This window comes from Rhipicephalus microplus, chromosome 9, assembly GCF_043290135.1.
Source record: "Rhipicephalus microplus isolate Deutch F79 chromosome 9, USDA_Rmic, whole genome shotgun sequence".
Lineage (NCBI taxonomy): Eukaryota > Metazoa > Arthropoda > Arachnida > Ixodida > Ixodidae > Rhipicephalus > Rhipicephalus microplus.
The window spans coordinates 128,311,547-128,328,257 of NC_134708.1; the positions used below are offsets into that span (position 1 = coordinate 128,311,547).

Genomic DNA, 16,711 nt, shown 5'->3' on the forward strand with positions numbered 1-16,711 from the left:
GCGAACTGATAGCGGTTCGAGTCACCTTCTCAATTAACCTAGCGTCGGTCTTGGTGCATGCCTCAACCGTGCCGTGAATGAACTGTGCCCGACCAGCTGCTTGAAATTATCGTAGAATCTCTAATCTAAATACAACTGTAAAGGGCTTATTACGCCACAATTGTTCCCTTGCGAATCAGTGGGGGCCACTGCGTTTGCGTAAGGCAACACGCGACCATATATGTTTGATCGTTCTTTAATGGGTGATGGAAGACTAGAGGTGCCACTGTGAACAGTGACAATAAATGATGTGCATCAGTGCGCAATTGTCAAGGTACAAGTGAGCTCCAGTTCGCAATCGCTCTTTAAATTTTAGAGCAGCACTCAGTGGTCACTCGATGTCGCCACACTAGAAACGCCACTCTGGTAATTTTTGCACACTCCATTGCTTGGGCCATACTTTCTAGTCAACAAAGTGTGTGTGAATGTGCATAATCTTTCACTTTCGACATGCGTCGAGACGAGCCCCAGCGAATTTGACTTTCACCCTTCTGTTCTACGACCACGATTACCACCAAAGTTTAGTCCTACCGACTGAGGCCGTACAAGTGTTATCAGCGCTTTTGAATTTCAGAATACACAATTTTGACGAGTAAAAATGACAATTTTTACTCGTCTAAAAAGCTGTAATATCATTTAACCTAAATGAAGCCTTTTTTTATTGAGTGTGGTGTCCCACCAAGTTGCGACAAACATCGAAGCGACGCGCTTGCAGCACTTCCACCAAAAATACGCCTCACCTCACCGACAGCCGCCGGTCGCACTCGCTGGCGCTTCGCTGGCTCTTATGCGAGAGCACAGATTTGTCAAATTGTATGCTCACTGAACCAATATTATTGCATATTGTTTCTGGCACACTGCATTCATTTTGGCCAAGTCGTTATATAGTTGCTCCTAAATAACAACAGAACAAGAACGTTGAACTGACACGACAGCGCTAAACTTTGCGCGAAAAACGTCACAATCAATTGTGTGGGCGTATCTATCGAATGCGCATAGAAGCATTAGGAAGCCTGAACAGATATTGCCCTTTGGAAGGAGCGAGAAATGGATATTAATGTTGGCAGTAACCGCCGATAAACTCTATCTGCTCCTCTGTCCACTGAGTTGCTTTTTTGTCCTTGCGGTTGTAAATTGAACAAACACATAGCGCTGTCGCCATTATCGCAGTGGCAATCGTTACAGGCAGCAGTTGTTTGTGTTTACCAAATGTGTAAATTTTAGGAGCAGGTGCAGATCCCGTTCATCTCGAGTAAGCGACAATCAGAACTGAAGTTAAACAGTAAGTTTGCGAGTTGACTACTCCTTTAACACCGAGGTTGCCATCAGTCGGCGTGGCGCAATGGTTAGTGTGCTCAGTTGAAAATCTGAAATTGGCAGGCTAGATTCCGCGTGGTCGCACCTTATTTTTCACGAGTGCTTTTTACATCGTTTTTATACAAATATTTTTAATATTTCTTTAGTGGCAGCTCGCCACAGTGGACCTGACGCTGCTTCGCACTCCACCTTTCCCGGCTGGAGCTCGCCATCTACCGTACGCTCCACCGTACGCCACCATACACCATGTGCCACCAACATTTCCACCACCATAATCCACATAAATGTTGGATGGTGGAATCCACCATTCCTATGATGGATGTTTTTTTCAGTAGTGTTGATCAAGGCTGTAACAGCGGCTAAGCGGCAGGGATTAAGCGCTGGTTGCTGATTCTTGCTTCTTAGGTCACCAAAAAAGGAAAAAAGAGAAGTGACATCGGCTGACTAAGCCGTGCCATCGTCTTAGTCTTTATTGTGACATGGGCATAAAAGCAGTCGTCGCTGCGGCTTCTGGCCTGATCAAGCGCCAGAGTGCACTGTCTACCTCGTAAGTGGGCACGTGAAATGATGAAAGAAGCGTGCAGAAAGACAGCAACAAGTCTTGCGAATGGCAGAGATTGACTTGGATGCGACTGCGTCGATGGCTTCGAAAACTGATGAAGCGACGATATTGAGAACGGTACGCATACGCAACGTTCAGGTAGCAATATCGTATGGTTGGTGAATTGTGCTTCTGCTACGATTCTAAACAAGCGTAACCAGGTCAAAAAGCTTTTCATTTCCCAACCGGGCCTTGCTGAGCTAAGCCGCAGCTCTCCGTTTTTTAATCATAACATGTATTGAGGTTTCTTGTGATGGCTTTGCTTAATTGAAAAGTATAACTGCCCTAAAGACTAGACACCAGAAACGAAGTGCACTGGCCGATAACAGCCACCGTGTTGCTCCCTTTTATTCTGGTGTCTCGTCTTAGGCACAGCTATATTTTTTTCATTTATTTTTTCAACATACGCTTCTTGGCTTTGCTTGGTGGATTGTACTGCGTTGTATACCAAACTCGTTTCGTCGGCAGGAGAGCAACCAATCAGCTGCGCGTAGCTAAAGAATCAAAAGAGCCTAGCCAGTTTCGCTTCGCTATAAGAACTTTGAGAACGAACCCTCATGCTTATAATGCATTAGATATGAGTTAAGGCAAAGCAGCCAGCAGTTGGAACGTGTATAAGAGTGGGTAAAACGGACACGCAAAAAAACGTTCTCATTGAAGTGTTACCCTGCTTATGAGCTGTTCTGAAAGACAGCATATGCTTGCTACCTACAACGCCTGTAGGTACATGCGTATATAGATTTTTCAGTTCTTACGCGTATGTTCTCCACGATGCAAGAGAAGATGCCCATGGGAATTTGGAGCAGGCCAGCGCCACCCACGACCCAAGCGAGTGCCTTGTACTGGCGAGGAATCGGTGAGTTCATGTACACGGGTGGCACGTACGTGGTCAACCGGTGCACGCACGCCGCCTGTTGCGACGAAACGAAATCACGCAGCTGAGTGAGACCAGATGCAAATGTTTAGAAATACGTAATACAAGACATGAAGAGATATATTTATTTCCATTTGTGTTGGGGCAAATAAAATTGGTCTAGTCATAGTTGTAATACATAATGCAATGTTATAATTGCGCAGGAAATGAAGAAACGAAGGGATTGTGCCTTTCGAAGAAGAGAACAATGAGGAGTTAGTCAACAAACACGGTTCTCGCATTGAGCTGCATCACCAATCCACACTCGGCTCTACCATCTACGACATAATCGCACGCAACGCGTCTCGCTTCTTTTTTGGCGCGGCCAGCTGGCCAAATCTGGCGTGGCGCTACATATGGGTTAAAAAAACCGACGAGACGCACAGGAGGAAGTCAGCTGCCGAAGGAGGGAAGGAGAGGATGTTGAGGAAGGAGAGGCGATACGGCCGCGATGAGCCCGTGCCGAGATCACAGCTTTTATCTGGGACACAGGCGTAGGCAGTGTCACTGTTGCAGCTTCAAGCCAGGAAAGGAGCTCAGGCATTCTGAAATTCCTTATGTCTCGTGCCACACGAGCCACGCGTCCCGCTTCTATTTTGGCGCAGCCAGCTGGCCAAATCTGGCGTGGCGCTACATATGGGTTAAAAGAACGGACGAGACGCACAGGAGGAAGTCAGCTGCCGAAGGTGGGGAAGGAGAGGATGTTAAGGAAGGAGAGGCGAGACGGTGGCGATGAGCCCGTGCCGAGATCACAGCTTTTATTTAGGACACAGGCGTAGGCGGTGTCGCCGTTGCAGCGTCAAGCCAGGCAAGGAGCTCAGGCATTCTGAAATTCCTTATGTCTCGTGCCACACGAGTCACGCGTCTCGCTTCTTTTTTGGCGCAGCCAGCTGGCCAAATCTGGCGTGGCGCTACATATGGGTTAAAAGAACGGACGAGACGCACTGGAGGAAGTCCGCTGCCGAAGGAGGGGAAGGATAGGATGTTAATGAAGGAGAGCCGAGACGGTGGCGATGAGCCCGTGCCGAGATCACAGATTTTATTTGGGACCCAGGCGCAGGTGGAGTCGCCAGTGCAATGTCCAGCCAGGCAAGGAGCTCAGGCATTCTAGAATTTCTCATGCCTCGCGCCACACGAGACACGCGTCTCGCTTCTTTTTTGGCGCAGCCAGCTGGCCAAATCTGGCGTGGCGCTACATATCGGTTAAGAGAACGGACGAGACGCACTGGAGGAAGTCAGCTGCCGACGGAGGGGAAGGAGAGGATGTTGAGGAAGGAGAGGCGAGACGGCGGCGATGAGCCCATGCCGAGATCACAGCTTTTATTTGGGACACAGGCGCAGGCGGTGTCGCCGTTGCAGTGTCAAGCCAGGCAAGGAGCTCAGGCATTCTAGAATTTCTCATGCTTCGCCCCACATGAGTCACGCGGCTCGCTTCTTTTTGGCGCAGCCAGCTGGCCGAATGTGGCGTGGCGCTGCATATGGGTTAAAAGAACGGACGAGACGCACTGGAGGAAGTAAGCTGCCGAAGGAGGGGAAGGATAGGATGTTGATGAAGGAGAGCCGAGACGCGGCGATGAGCCCGTGCCGAGATCACAGATTTTATTTGGGACCCAGGCGCAGGTGGAGTCGCCAGTGCAGCTTCAAGCCAGGCAAGGAGCTCAGGCATTCTGAAATTCCTTATGTCTCGTGCCACACGAGCCACGCGTCTCGCTTCTATTTTGGCGCAGCCAGATGGCCAAATCTGGCGTGGCGCTACATATGGGTTAAAAGAACGGACGAGACGCACAGGAGGAAGTCAGCTGCCGAAGATGGGGAAGGAGAGGATGTTGAGGAAGGAGAGGCGAGACGGCGGCGATGAGCCCGTGCCGAGATCATAGCTTTTATTTAGGACACAGGCGTAGGCGGTGTCGCCGTTGCAGCGTCAAGCCAGGCAAGGAGCTCAGGCATTCTGAAATTCCTTATGTCTCGCGCCACATGAGTCGCGCGGCTCGCTTCTTTTTGGCGCAGCCAGCTGGCCAAATCTGGCGTGGCGCTACAGATGGGTTAAAAGAACGGACGAGACGCACTGGAGGAAGTAAGCTGCCAAAGGAGGGGTAGGAGAGGATGTTGAGGAAGGAGAGGCGATACGACCGCGATGAGCCCGTGCCGAGATCACAGATTTTATTTGGGACCCAGGCGCAGGTGGAGTCGCCAGTGCAGCGTCATGCCAGGCAAGGAGCTCAGGCATTCTGAAATTCCTTATGTCTCGTGCCACACGAGCCACGCGTCTCGCTTCTTTTTGGCGCGGCCAGCTGGCCAAATCTAGCGTGGCGCTACAATTGGTTTGAATGAACGGACGAGATGCACAGGGGAAGTGAGTTGCTGAAGGAGGGGAAGGAGGGGGTGTTGAGGAAGGAGATGCGAGACGGCGGCGATGAGCCCGTGCCGAGATCACAGATTTTATTTAGGACACAGGCGTAAGCGGTGTCGCCTTCGCAGCGTCAAGCTAGGCAAGGAGCTCAGGCATTCTGAAATTCCTCATGTCTCGCGCCACATGAGTCACGCGGCTCGCTTCTTTTTTGGCGCGGCCAGCTGGCCAAATGTAGCGTGGCGCTACCTATGGGTTAAATGAACGGACGAGACGTACAGGAGGAAGTCAGCTTCTGAAGGAGGGGAAGGAGAGAATGTTGATGAAGGAGAGCCGAGACGGCGGCGACGAGCCTGTGCCGAGATCACAGCTTTTATTTGGGACACAGGCGCAGGCGGAGTCGGCCTTGCAACATCTAGCCAGGCAAGGAGCTCAGGCATTCCGAAATTTCTCATGCCTCACGCCACACGAGTCACGCGGCTCGCTTCTTTTTGGCGCGGCCAGCGGGCAAATCTAGCGTGGCGCTACATATGGGTTAAATGAACGGACGAGAAGTACAGGGCAAGTGAGCTGCTGAAGGAGGGGAAGGAGAGGGTGTTGAGGAAGGAGAGGCGAGATGGCGGCGATGAGCCCGTGAAGAGATCAAAGCTTTTATTTAGGACACACGCGTAGGCGGTGTTGCCTTTGCAGCGTCAAGCCAGGCAAGGAGCACAGGCATTCTGAAATTCCTCATGTCTCGCGCCACACGAGTAACGAGGCTCGCTTCTTTTTTGGCGCGGCCAGCTGGCCAAATGTAGCGTGGCGCTACAATTGGTTTGAATGAACGGACGAGATGCACAGGGGAAGTGAGCTGCTGAAGGAGGGGAAGGAGAGGGTGTTGAGGAAGGAGATGCGAGACGGCGGCGATGAGCCCGTGCCGAGATCACAGATTTTATTTAGGACACAGGCGTAAGCGGTGTCGCCTTCGCAGCGTCAAGCTAGGCAAGGAGCTCAGGCATTCTGAAATTCCTCATGTCTCGCGCCACATGAGTCACGAGGCTCGCTTCTTTTTTGGCGCGGCCAGCTGGCCAAATGTAGCGTGGCGCTACCTATGGGTTAAATGAACGGACGAGACGTACAGGAGGAAGTCAGCTTCTGAAGGAGGGGAAGGAGAGAATGTTGATGAAGGAGAGCCGAGACGGCGGCGACGAGCCTGTGCCGAGATCACAGCTTTTATTTGGGACACAGGCGCAGGCGGAGTCGGCCTTGCAACGTCTAGCCAGGCAAGGAGCTCAGGCATTCCGAAATTTCTCATGCCTCACGCCACACGAGTCACGCGGCTCGCTTCTTTTTGGCGCGGCCAGCGGGCAAATCTAGCGTGGCGCTACATATGTGTTAAATGAACGGACGAGAAGTACAGGGCAAGTGAGCTGCTGAAGGAGGGGAAGGAGAGGGTGTTGAGGAAGGAGAGGCGAGATGGCGGCGATGAGCCCGTGAAGAGATCAAAGCTTTTATTTAGGACACACGCGTAGGCGGTGTTGCCTTTGCAGCGTCAAGCCAGGCAAGGAGCACAGGCATTCTGAAATTCCTCATGTCTCGCGCCACACGAGTAACGAGGCTCGCTTCTTTTTTGGCGCGGCCAGCTGGCCAAATGTAGCGTGGCGCTACATATGGGTTAAATGAACGGACGAGACGTAGAGGAGGAAGTCAGCCTCCGAAGGAGGGGAAAGAGACGATGTTGATGAAGGAGAGCCGAGACGGCGGCGATGAGCCCGTGCCGAGATCACAGATTTTATTTGGGACCCAGGCGCAGGTGGAGTCGCCATTGCAACGTCCAGCCAGGCAAGGAGCTCAGGCATTCTAAAATTTCTCATGCCTCGCGCCACACGAGTCGCGCGGCTCGCTTCATTTTGGCGCGGCCAGCTGGCCAAATCTAGCGTGGCGCTACATTTGGGGTAAATGAATGGACGACACGTACAGGGGAAGTGAGCTGCTGAAGAAGAGGAAGCAGAGGGTGTTGAGGAAAGAGAGGTGGGATGGCGGCGATGAGCCCGTGCCGGGATCTCTGCTTTTATTTGGGACACAGGCGCAGGCGAAGTCGCCGTTGCAACGTCCAGCCAGGCAAGGAGCTCAGGCATTTTGAAATTTGTCATGTCTCGCGCCATACGGCTCCCGAGGCTCGCTTGTTTTTTGGCGCGGCCAGCTGACCAAATCTAGCGTGGCGCTACATATGCGTTAAATGAACGGACGAGACGTGCAGGGGGAAGTGAGCTGCCGAAAGAAGGGAAGAAGAGGATGTTGAGGAAGGAGAGGTGAAATGGCAGCGATGAGCCCGTGCCGAGATCACAGCTTTTATTTGGAACACAGGCGTAGGCGGTGTCGCCGTTGCAGCGTCAAGCCAGGCAAGGAGCTCAGGCATTCTGAAATTCGTCATGTCTCACGCCACATGAGTCACGCGGCTCGCTTCTTTTTTGGCGCGGCCAGCTGGCCAAATGTAGCATGGCGCTACATATGCGTTAAATGAACGGACGAGAAGTATAGGGCAAGTGAGCTGCTGAAGGAGGGGAAGGAGAGGGTGTTGAGGAAGGAGAGGCGAGATAGCGGCGATGAGCCCGTGAAGAGATCAAAGCTTTTATTTAGGACACAGGCGTAGGCGGTGTCGCCTTTGCAGCGTCAAGCCAGGCAAGGAGCTCAGGCATTCTGAAATTCCTCATGTCTCGCGCCACACGAGTCACGAGGCTCGCTTCTTTTTTGGCGCGGCCAGCTGGCCAAATGTAGCGTGGCGCTACATATGGGTTAAATGAACGGACGAGACGTAGAGGAGGAAGTCAGCTTCCGAAGGAGGGGAAAGAGAGGATATTGATGAAGGAGAGCCGAGACGGCGGCGATGAGCCCGTGCCGAGATCACAGATTTTATTTGGGACCCAGCCGCAGGTGGAGTCGCATTGCGACGTCCAGCCAGACAAGGAGCTCAGGCATTCTAAAATTTCTCATGCCTCGCGCCACACGAGTCACGCTGCTCGCTTCTTTTTGGCGCGGCCAGCTGGCCAAATCTAGCGTGGCGCTACATTTCGGTTAAATGAGCGGACGAGACGTACAGGGGAAGTGAGCTGCTGAAGGAGGGGAAGGAGAGGGTGTTGAGGAAGGAGAGGCGAGATGGCAGCCATGAGCCCGTAAAGAGATCAAAGCTTTTATTTAGGACACAGGCGTAGGCGGTGTCGCCTTTGCAGCGTCAAGCCAGGCAAGGAGCTCAGGCATTCTGAAATTCCTCATGTCTCGCGCCACACGAGTCACGAGGCTCGCTTCTTTTTTGCCGCGGCCAGCTGGCCAAATGTAGCGTGGCACTACATATGGGTTAAATGAACGGACGAGACGTAGAGAAGGAAGTCAGCTTCCGAAGGAGGGGAAAGAGAGGATGTTGATGAAGGAGAGCCGAGATGGCGGCGATGAGCCCGTGCCGAGATCACAGATTTTATTTGGGACCCAGGCGCAGGTGGAGTCGCCATTGCAACGTCCAGCCAGGCAAGGAGCTCAGGCATTCTAAAATTTCTCATGCCTCGCGCCACACGAGTCGCGCGGCTCGCTTCTTTTTGGCGCGGCCAGCTGGCCAATTCTAGCGTGGCGCTACATTTGGGGTAAATGAATGGACGACACGTACAGGGGAAGTGAGCTGCTGAAGAAGGGGAAGCAGAGGGTGTTGAGGAAAGAGAGGCGGGATGGCGGCGATGAGCCCGTGCCGGGATCTCTGCTTTTATTTGGGACACAGGCGCAGGCGAAGTCACCGTTGCAACGTCCAGCCAGGCAAGGAGCTCAGGCATTTTGAAATTTGTCATGTCTCGTGCCATACGGCTCCCGAGGCTCGCTTCTTTTTTGGTGCGGCCAGCTGGCCAAATCTTGCGTGGCGCTACATATGGGTTAAACGAACAGACGTGACGTACAGGGGAAGTGAGCTGCTGAAGAAGGGGAAGGAGAGGATGTTGAGGAAGGAGAGGCGAGAGGGTGCCGATGAGCCCGTGTCGAGATCACAGCTTCTATTTGGAACACAGGTGTAGGCGGAGTCGCCATTGCAGCGTCAAGCCAGGCAAGGAGCTCAGGCATTCGGAAATTTCTCATGTGTCGCGCCACACGAGTCACGCGGCTCGCTTCTTTTTTTGCGTGGCCAGCTGGCCAATTCTAGTGTGGCGCTACATATGGGTTAAAAGAACAGACGTGATGTACAGGAGGAAGTCAGCTGCCGAAGGAGGTGAAGGAGAGGATGTTGAGGAAGGAGAGGTGAGACGGCAGCGATGAGCCCGTGCCGAGATCACAGCTTTTATTTGGGACACAGGCGTAGGCGGAGTCGCCGTTGCAACGTACAGCCACGCAACGAGCTCAGGCATTCTAAAATTTCTCATGTCTCGCGCCACACGAGTCACGCGGCTCGCTTCTTTTTTCGCGGCCAGCTGGCCAAATCTACTGTGGCGCTACATATGGGTTAAACGAAGAGACCTGACGTACAGGAGGAAGTCCTCTGCCGAAGGAGGGGAAGGAGAGGGTGTTGAGCAAGGGGAGGTGAGACGGCGGTGATGAGCCCGTGCCGGGATCACTGCTTTTATTCGGGACACAGGCGCAGGCGGAGTCGCCGTTGCAGCGCCGAGCCAGGCAAGGAGCTCAGGCATTTTGAAATTTCTCATGTCTCGCGCCACACGAATCACGAGGCTCGCTTCTTTTTGGTGCGGTCAGCTGGCCAAATCTAACGTGGCGCTACATATGCGTTAAATGAACGGACGAGACGTACAGGGCGAAGTTAGCTGCAGGAAAGGAAGGAGAGGATGTTGAGGAAGGAGAGGCGAGACGGTGATGATCAGCCCGTGCCGAGATCACTGCTTTTATTTGGGACACAGGCGCTGGCGGATTCGCCATTGCAACGTCCAGCCAGGCAAAGAGCTCACGCATTCTAAAATTTCCCATGTCTCACGCCACAAGAGTCACGCGGCTCTCTTCTTTTTTTTTGGCGCAGCCGGCTGGCCATATCTGGCAGGGCGCTACATCTGGGTTAAATGAACGGACGAGACGTGCATGGGGAAGTGAGCTGCTGAAGGAAGGGAAGGAGAGGATGTTGAGGAAGGAGAAACGAGACGGTGATGATCAGTTCGTGCCGAGATCACAGCCTTTAGTTGCGACACAGGCGTAGGTGGAGTCGCGGTTACAGCGTCCAGCCAGACAAGAAGCTCAGGCATTCTAAAAATTCTCATGTCTCGCGCCACACGAGTCATGCTGCTCGCTTCTTTTTTGGCGCGGCCAGATGGCCAAATCTTGCGTGGCGCTACATTTGGGTTAAATGAACGGACGAGACATGCAGGGGGAAGTGAGCTGCTGAAGGGAGGGAAGGAGAGGATGTTCAGGAAGGAGAGGTGAGACGGTGGCGATGAGCCCGTGCCGAGATCACAGCTTTTATTTAGGACACAGGCGTAGGTGGAGTCGCCGTTGCAACGTACAGCAACGCAACCAGCTCAGGCATTCGAAAATTTCGCATGTTTCACGCCACACGAGTCACGCGGCTTGCTTCTTTTTTTGCGCGGCCACCTGGCCTAATGTAGCGTGGCGCTACATATGCGTTAAACGAACAGACGTGACGTACAGGGGAAGTCAGTTGCTGAAGAAGGGGAAGGAGAGGATGTTCAGGAAGGAGAGGCGAGAGGGTGCCGATGAGCCCGTGCCGAGATCACAGCTTCTATTTGGAACACAGGTGTAGGCGGAGTTGCCATTGCAGAGTCAAGCCAGGCAAGGAGCTCAGGCATTCGGAAATTTCTCATGTGTCGCGCCACACGAGTAACGCGGCTCGCTTCTTTTTTGGCGCGGCCAGCTGGCCAATTCTAGCGTGGCGCTACATATGGGTTACACGAACAGACGTGACCTACAGGAGGAAGTCAGCTGCCGAAGGAGGTGAAGGAGAGGATGTTGAGAAAGGAGAGGTGAGACGGCAGCGATGAGCCCGTGCCGAGATCACAGCTTTTATTTGGGACACAGGCGTAGGCGGAGTCGCCGTTGTCGCGTCCAGGCTGACAAGGAGATCAGGCATTCTAAAATTTCTCATGTCTCGCGCCACACGAGTCACGCGGCTCGCTTCTTTTTTCGCGGCCAGCTGGCCAAATCTACCGTTGCGCTACATATGGGTTAAACGAAGAGACCTGACGTACAGGAGGAAGTCAACTGCCGAAGGAGGGGAAGGAGAGGGTGTTGAGGAAGGGGAGGCGAGACGGCGGTGATGAGCCCGTGCCGGGATCACCGCTTTTATTCGGGACACAGGCGCAGGCGGAGTCGCCGTTGCAGCGCCGAGCCAGGCAAGGAGCTCAGGCATTTTGAAATTTCTCATGTCTCGCGCCACACGAATCACGAGGCTCGCTTCTTTTTTGGTGCGGTCAGCTGGCCAAATCTAGCGTGGCGCTACATATGCGTTAAATGAACGGACGAGACGTACAGGGGGAGGTGAGCTGCTGAAGGAAGGGAAGGAGAGGATGTTGAGGTAGGAGATGTGAGACGGCGGCGATGAGCCCGTGCCGAGATCACAGCTTTTATTTGGGACACACGAGTAGGCGGAGTCGCCATTGCAGCGTCCAGCCAGGCAAGGTGCTCAGGCATTCTGAAATTCCTCATGTCTCGCGCCACAAGAGTCACGCGGCTCGCTTCTTTTTTTTGGCGCGGCCGGCTGGCCATATCTAGCAGGGCGCTACATTTGGGTTAAATGAACGGACGAGATGTACAGGGCGAAGTTAGCTGCAGGAAAGGAAGGAGAGGATGTTGAGGAAGGAGAGGCGAGACGGTGATGATCAGCCCGTGCCGAGATCACTGCTTTTATTTGGGACACAGGCGCTGGTGGATTCGCCATTGCAACGTCCAGCCAGGCAAGGAGCTCAGGTATTCTAAAATTTCCCATGTCTCACGCCAGACGAGTCACGAGGCTCGCTTCTTTGGCGCGGCCGGCTGGCCAAATCTAGCGCGGCGCTACATTTGGGTTGAATGAACGGACGAGACGTACAGGGGGAAGTGAGCTGCTGAAGGAAAGGAAGGAGAGCATGTTGAGGAAGGAGAGGCGAGACGATGATGATCAGCCCGTCCCGAGATCACAGCCTTTAGTTGCGACACAGGCGTAGGCGGTGTCGCCGTTGAAGCGTCAAGCCAGGCAAGGAGCTCAGGCATTCTGAAATTTCTCATGTCTCGCGCCACACGAGTCACGCGGCCCGCTTCTTTTTTGGCGTGGCCGGCTGGCCAAATCTAGCGTGGCGCTACATATGCGTTAAATGAATGGACGAGACGTACAGTGGGAAGTGAGCTGCTGAAGGAAGAGAAGGAGAGGATGTTAAGGAAGGAGAGGCGAGACGGCTGTGATCAGCCCGTGGCGAGATCACAGCATTTATTTGGGACACAGGCGTAGGCGGAGTCGCCGTTGCAGCGTCCAGCCTGACAAGGAGCTCAGGCATTCTGAAAATTCCCATGTCTCGCGCCACACGAGTCACGCGGCTCACTTCTTTTTCGGCACGGCCAGCTGGCAAAATCTAGCGTAGCGCTACGTTTTGGGGTAATGAACGGACGAGACGTACGGGATGAAGTCAGCTGCTGAAGGAGGGGAAGGAGAAAATGTTGAGGAAGGAGAGGCGAAACGGCAGCAATGAGCCCGTGCAGAGATCACAGCTTTTATTTGGGACACAGGCGTAGGCGAAGTCGCCGTTGCAGCATCCAGCCAGACAAGGAGCTCAGGCATTCTGAAATTTCTCATGTCTCGCGCCTCACGAGTCACGCGGCTCACTTCTTTTTTGGTGCGGCCAGCTGACCAAATTTAGCATGGCGCTACATATGGGTTAAACGAACATACGGGACGTACAAGAGGAAGTCATCTGCCGAAGGTGGGGAAGGAGAGGATGTTGAGGAAGGAGAGGCGAGACAGTGGCGATGAGCCCGTGCCGAGATCACAGCTTTTGTTTGGGACACAGGCGTAGGCGAAGTCGCCGTTGCAGCGTCCAGGCTGACAAGGAGCTCAGGCATTCTGAAATTTCTCATGTCTCGCGCCACACGAGTCATGTGGCTCGCTTCTTTTTTGGTGCGGCCAGCTGACCAAATCTAGCGTGGCGCTACATATGGGTTAAACGAACAGACGGGACGTACGGGAGGAAGTCATCTGCTGAAGGAGGGGAAGCAGAGGGTGTTGAGGAAGGAGAGGCAAATCGGCGGTAATGAGCCCGTGGCGGGATCACTGCTTTTATTTGGGACACACGAGTAGGCGGTGTCGCCTTCGCAGCATCAAGCCAGGCAAGGAGCTCAGGCATTCTGAAATTCCTTATGTCTCGTGCCACACGCGTCACGCGTCTCGCTTCTTTTTTGGCGTGGCCAGCTGGCCAAATCTGGCGTCGCGCTACATGTGGGTTAAAAGAATGAACGAGACGTACAGGGGGAAGTGAGCTGCCGAAGGAGGAGAAGGAGAGGATGTTGAGGAAGAAGAGGTGAGACGGCGGCGATGAGCCCGCGCCAAGATCACAGCTTTTATTTGGGACACAGGCGTAGGCGGAGTCGCCGTTGCAGCGTCCAGCCAGGCAAGGTGCTCAGGCATTCTGAAATTCCTCATGTCTCGCGCCACAAGAGTCACGCGGCTCGCTTGTTTTTTTGAAGCGGCCGGCTGGCCAAATCTAGCAGGGCGCTAAATTTGGGTTAAATGAACGGACGAGACGTACAGGGGGAAGTGAGCTGCAGGAAAGGAAGGAGAGGATGTTGAGGAAGGAGAGGCGAGACGGTGATGATCAGCCCGTGCCGAGATCACAGCCTTTAGTTGGGACACAGGCGTAGGCGAAGTCGCTGTTGCAGCGTCCAGCCAGACAAGGAGCTCAGGCATTCTGAAATTTCTTATGTCTCGCGCCACACGAGTCTCGCGGCTCGCTTCTTTTTTGGCGCTGCCAGCTGGCCAAATCTAGCGTGGCGCTACACATGGGTTGAACGAACACACAATACGTACGGGAGGAAGTCAGCTTCTGAAGGAGGGGAAGGAGAGGATGTTGATAAAGGAGAGCCGAGACGGCAGCGATGAGCGCGTGCCGATATCACTGCTTTTATTTGGGACACAGGCGCTGGCGGATTCGCCATTGCAGCGTCCAGCCAGGCAAGGAGCTCAGGCGTTCTAAAATTTCCCATGTCTCACGCCACACGAGTCACAAGGCTCGCTTCTTTTTTGGCGCGGCCGTCTTGCCAAATCTAGCGCAGCGCTACATTTGGGTTAACTGAACGGACTTGACCTACAGAGGGAAGTGAGCTGCTGAAGGAAAGGAAGGAGAGGATGTTGAGGAAGGAGAGGCGATACGGTGATGATCAGCCCGTGCCGAGATCACAGCCTTTAGTTGGGACACAGACGTAGGCGGAGTCGCGGTTACAGCGTCCAGCCAGACAAGGAGCTCAGGCATTCTAATAATTCCCATGTCTCGCGCCACACGATTCATGCTGCTCGCTTCTTTTTTGGCGCGGCCAGATGGCCAAATCTTGCGTGGCGCTACATTTGTGTTAAATGAACGGACGAGACGTGCATGGGGAAGTGAGCTGCTGAAGGAAGGGAAGGAGAGGATGTTGAGGAAGGAGAGACGAGACGGTGATGATCAGTTCGTGCCGAGATCAAAGCCTTTAGTTGCGACACAGGCGTAGGCGGAGTCGCGGTTACAGCGTCCAGCCAGACAAGGAGCTCAGGCATTCTAAAAATTCCCATGTCTCGCGCCACACGAGTCATGCTGCTCGCTTCTTTTTTGGCGCGGCCAGATGGCCAAATCTTGCGTGGCGCTACATTTGGGTTAAATGAACGGACGAGACGTGCAGGGGGAAGTGAGCTGCTGAAGGAGGGGAAGGAGAAAATGTTGAGGAAGGAGAGGCGAGACGGCAGCAATGAGCCCGTGCCGGGATCACCGCTTTTATTCGGGACACAGGCGCAGGCGGAGTCGCCGTTGCAGCGCCGAGCGAGGCAAGGAGCTCAGGCATTTTGAAATTTCTCATGTCTCGCGCCACACGAATCACGAGGCTCGCTTCTTTTTTGGTGCGGTCAGCTGGCCAAATCTAGCGTGGCGCTACATATGCTTTAAATGAACGGACGAGACGTACAGGGGGAGGTGAGCTGCTGAAGGAAGGGAAGGGGAGGATGTTGAGGAAGGAGATGTGAGACGGCGGCGATGAGCCCGTGCCGAGATCACAGCTTTTATTTGGGCACACGAGTAGGCGAAGTCGCCATTGCAGCGTCCAGCCAGGCAAGGTGCTCAGGCATTCTGAAAATCCTCATGTCTCGCGCCACAAGAGTCACGCGGCTCGCTTCTTTTTTTTGGCGCGGCCGGCTGGCCATATCTAGCAGGGCGCTACATTTGGGTTAAATGAACGGACGAGATGTACAGGGCGAAGTTAGCTGCAGGAAAGGAAGGAGAGGATGTTGAGGAAGGAGAGGCGAGACGGAGATGATCAGCCCGTGCCAAGATCACTGCTTTTATTTGGGACACAGGCGCTGGCGGATTCGCCATTGCAACGTCCAGCCAGGCATGGAGCTCAGGCATTCTAAAATTTCCCATGTCTCACGCCAGACGAGTCACGAGGCTCGCTTCTTCTTTGGCGCGGCCGGCTGGCCAAATCTAGCGCGGCGCTACATTTGGGTTAAATGAACGGACGAGACGTACAGGGGGAAGTGAGCTGCTGAAGCAAAGGAAGGAGAGGATGTTGAGGAAGGAGAGGCGAGACGATGATGATCAGCCCGTCCCGAGATCACAGCCTTTAGTTGTGACACAGGCGTAGGCGGAGTCGCGGTTACAGCGTCCAGCCAGACAAGGAGCTCAGGCATTCTAAAAATTCCCATGTTTCGCGCCACACGAGTCATGCGGCTCGCTTCTTTTTTGGCGCGGCCAGATGGCCAAATCTTGCGTGGCGCTACATTTGGGTTAAATGAACAGACGAGACGTGCAGGGGGAAGTGAGCTGCTGAAGGAATGGAAGGAGAGGATGTTGAGGAAGGAGAGGCGAGAGGGTGATGATCAGTTCGTGCCGAGATCACAGCCTTTAGTTGCGACACAGGCGTAGGCGGAGTCGCCGTTACAGCGTCCAGCCAGACAAGGAGCTCCGGCATTCTGAAATTTCTCATGTCTCGCGCCACACGAGTCACGCCGCTCGCTTCTTTTTCGGCACGGCCAGCTGGCAAAATCTAGCGTAGCGCTACATTTTGGGGTAATGAACGGACGAGACGTACGGGATAAAGTCAGCTGCTGAAGGAGGGGAAGGAGAAAATGTTGAGGAAGGAGGGGCAAGACGGCAGCAATGAGCCCGTGCAGAGATCACAGCTTTTATTTGGGACACAGGCGTAGGCAGAGTCGCCGTTGCAGCGTCAAGCCAGGCAAGGAGTTCAGGCATTCTGGAATTCCTCATGTCTCGCGCCACACGAGTCACGAGTCTCGCTTCTTTTTTGGCGCGGCCGGCTGGCCAAACCTAGCGGGGCGCTACATATGCGTTAAAAGAATGGACAAGACGTACAGGGG

At 53.9% G+C, this 16,711-nt stretch overlaps 1 protein-coding gene across 1 annotated transcript in view; it reads right to left on the reverse strand.

Annotated features, from left to right (window-relative positions):
- Positions 1-9,014, reverse strand: part of LOC142772347 (uncharacterized) — a 47,972-nt gene extending 38,958 nt beyond the window's left edge. Inside the window, exons 1-2 of the mRNA XM_075874542.1 lie at positions 8,979-9,014; positions 2,713-2,895 (exon numbers count right to left, since the gene is read on the reverse strand). Coding sequence (XP_075730657.1) covers positions 2,713-2,895; positions 8,979-9,014 — 219 coding nt within the window. The remainder of the gene's footprint in view (positions 1-2,712; positions 2,896-8,978) is intronic.
- Between the last annotated feature and the right edge of the window lie 7,697 nt (positions 9,015-16,711).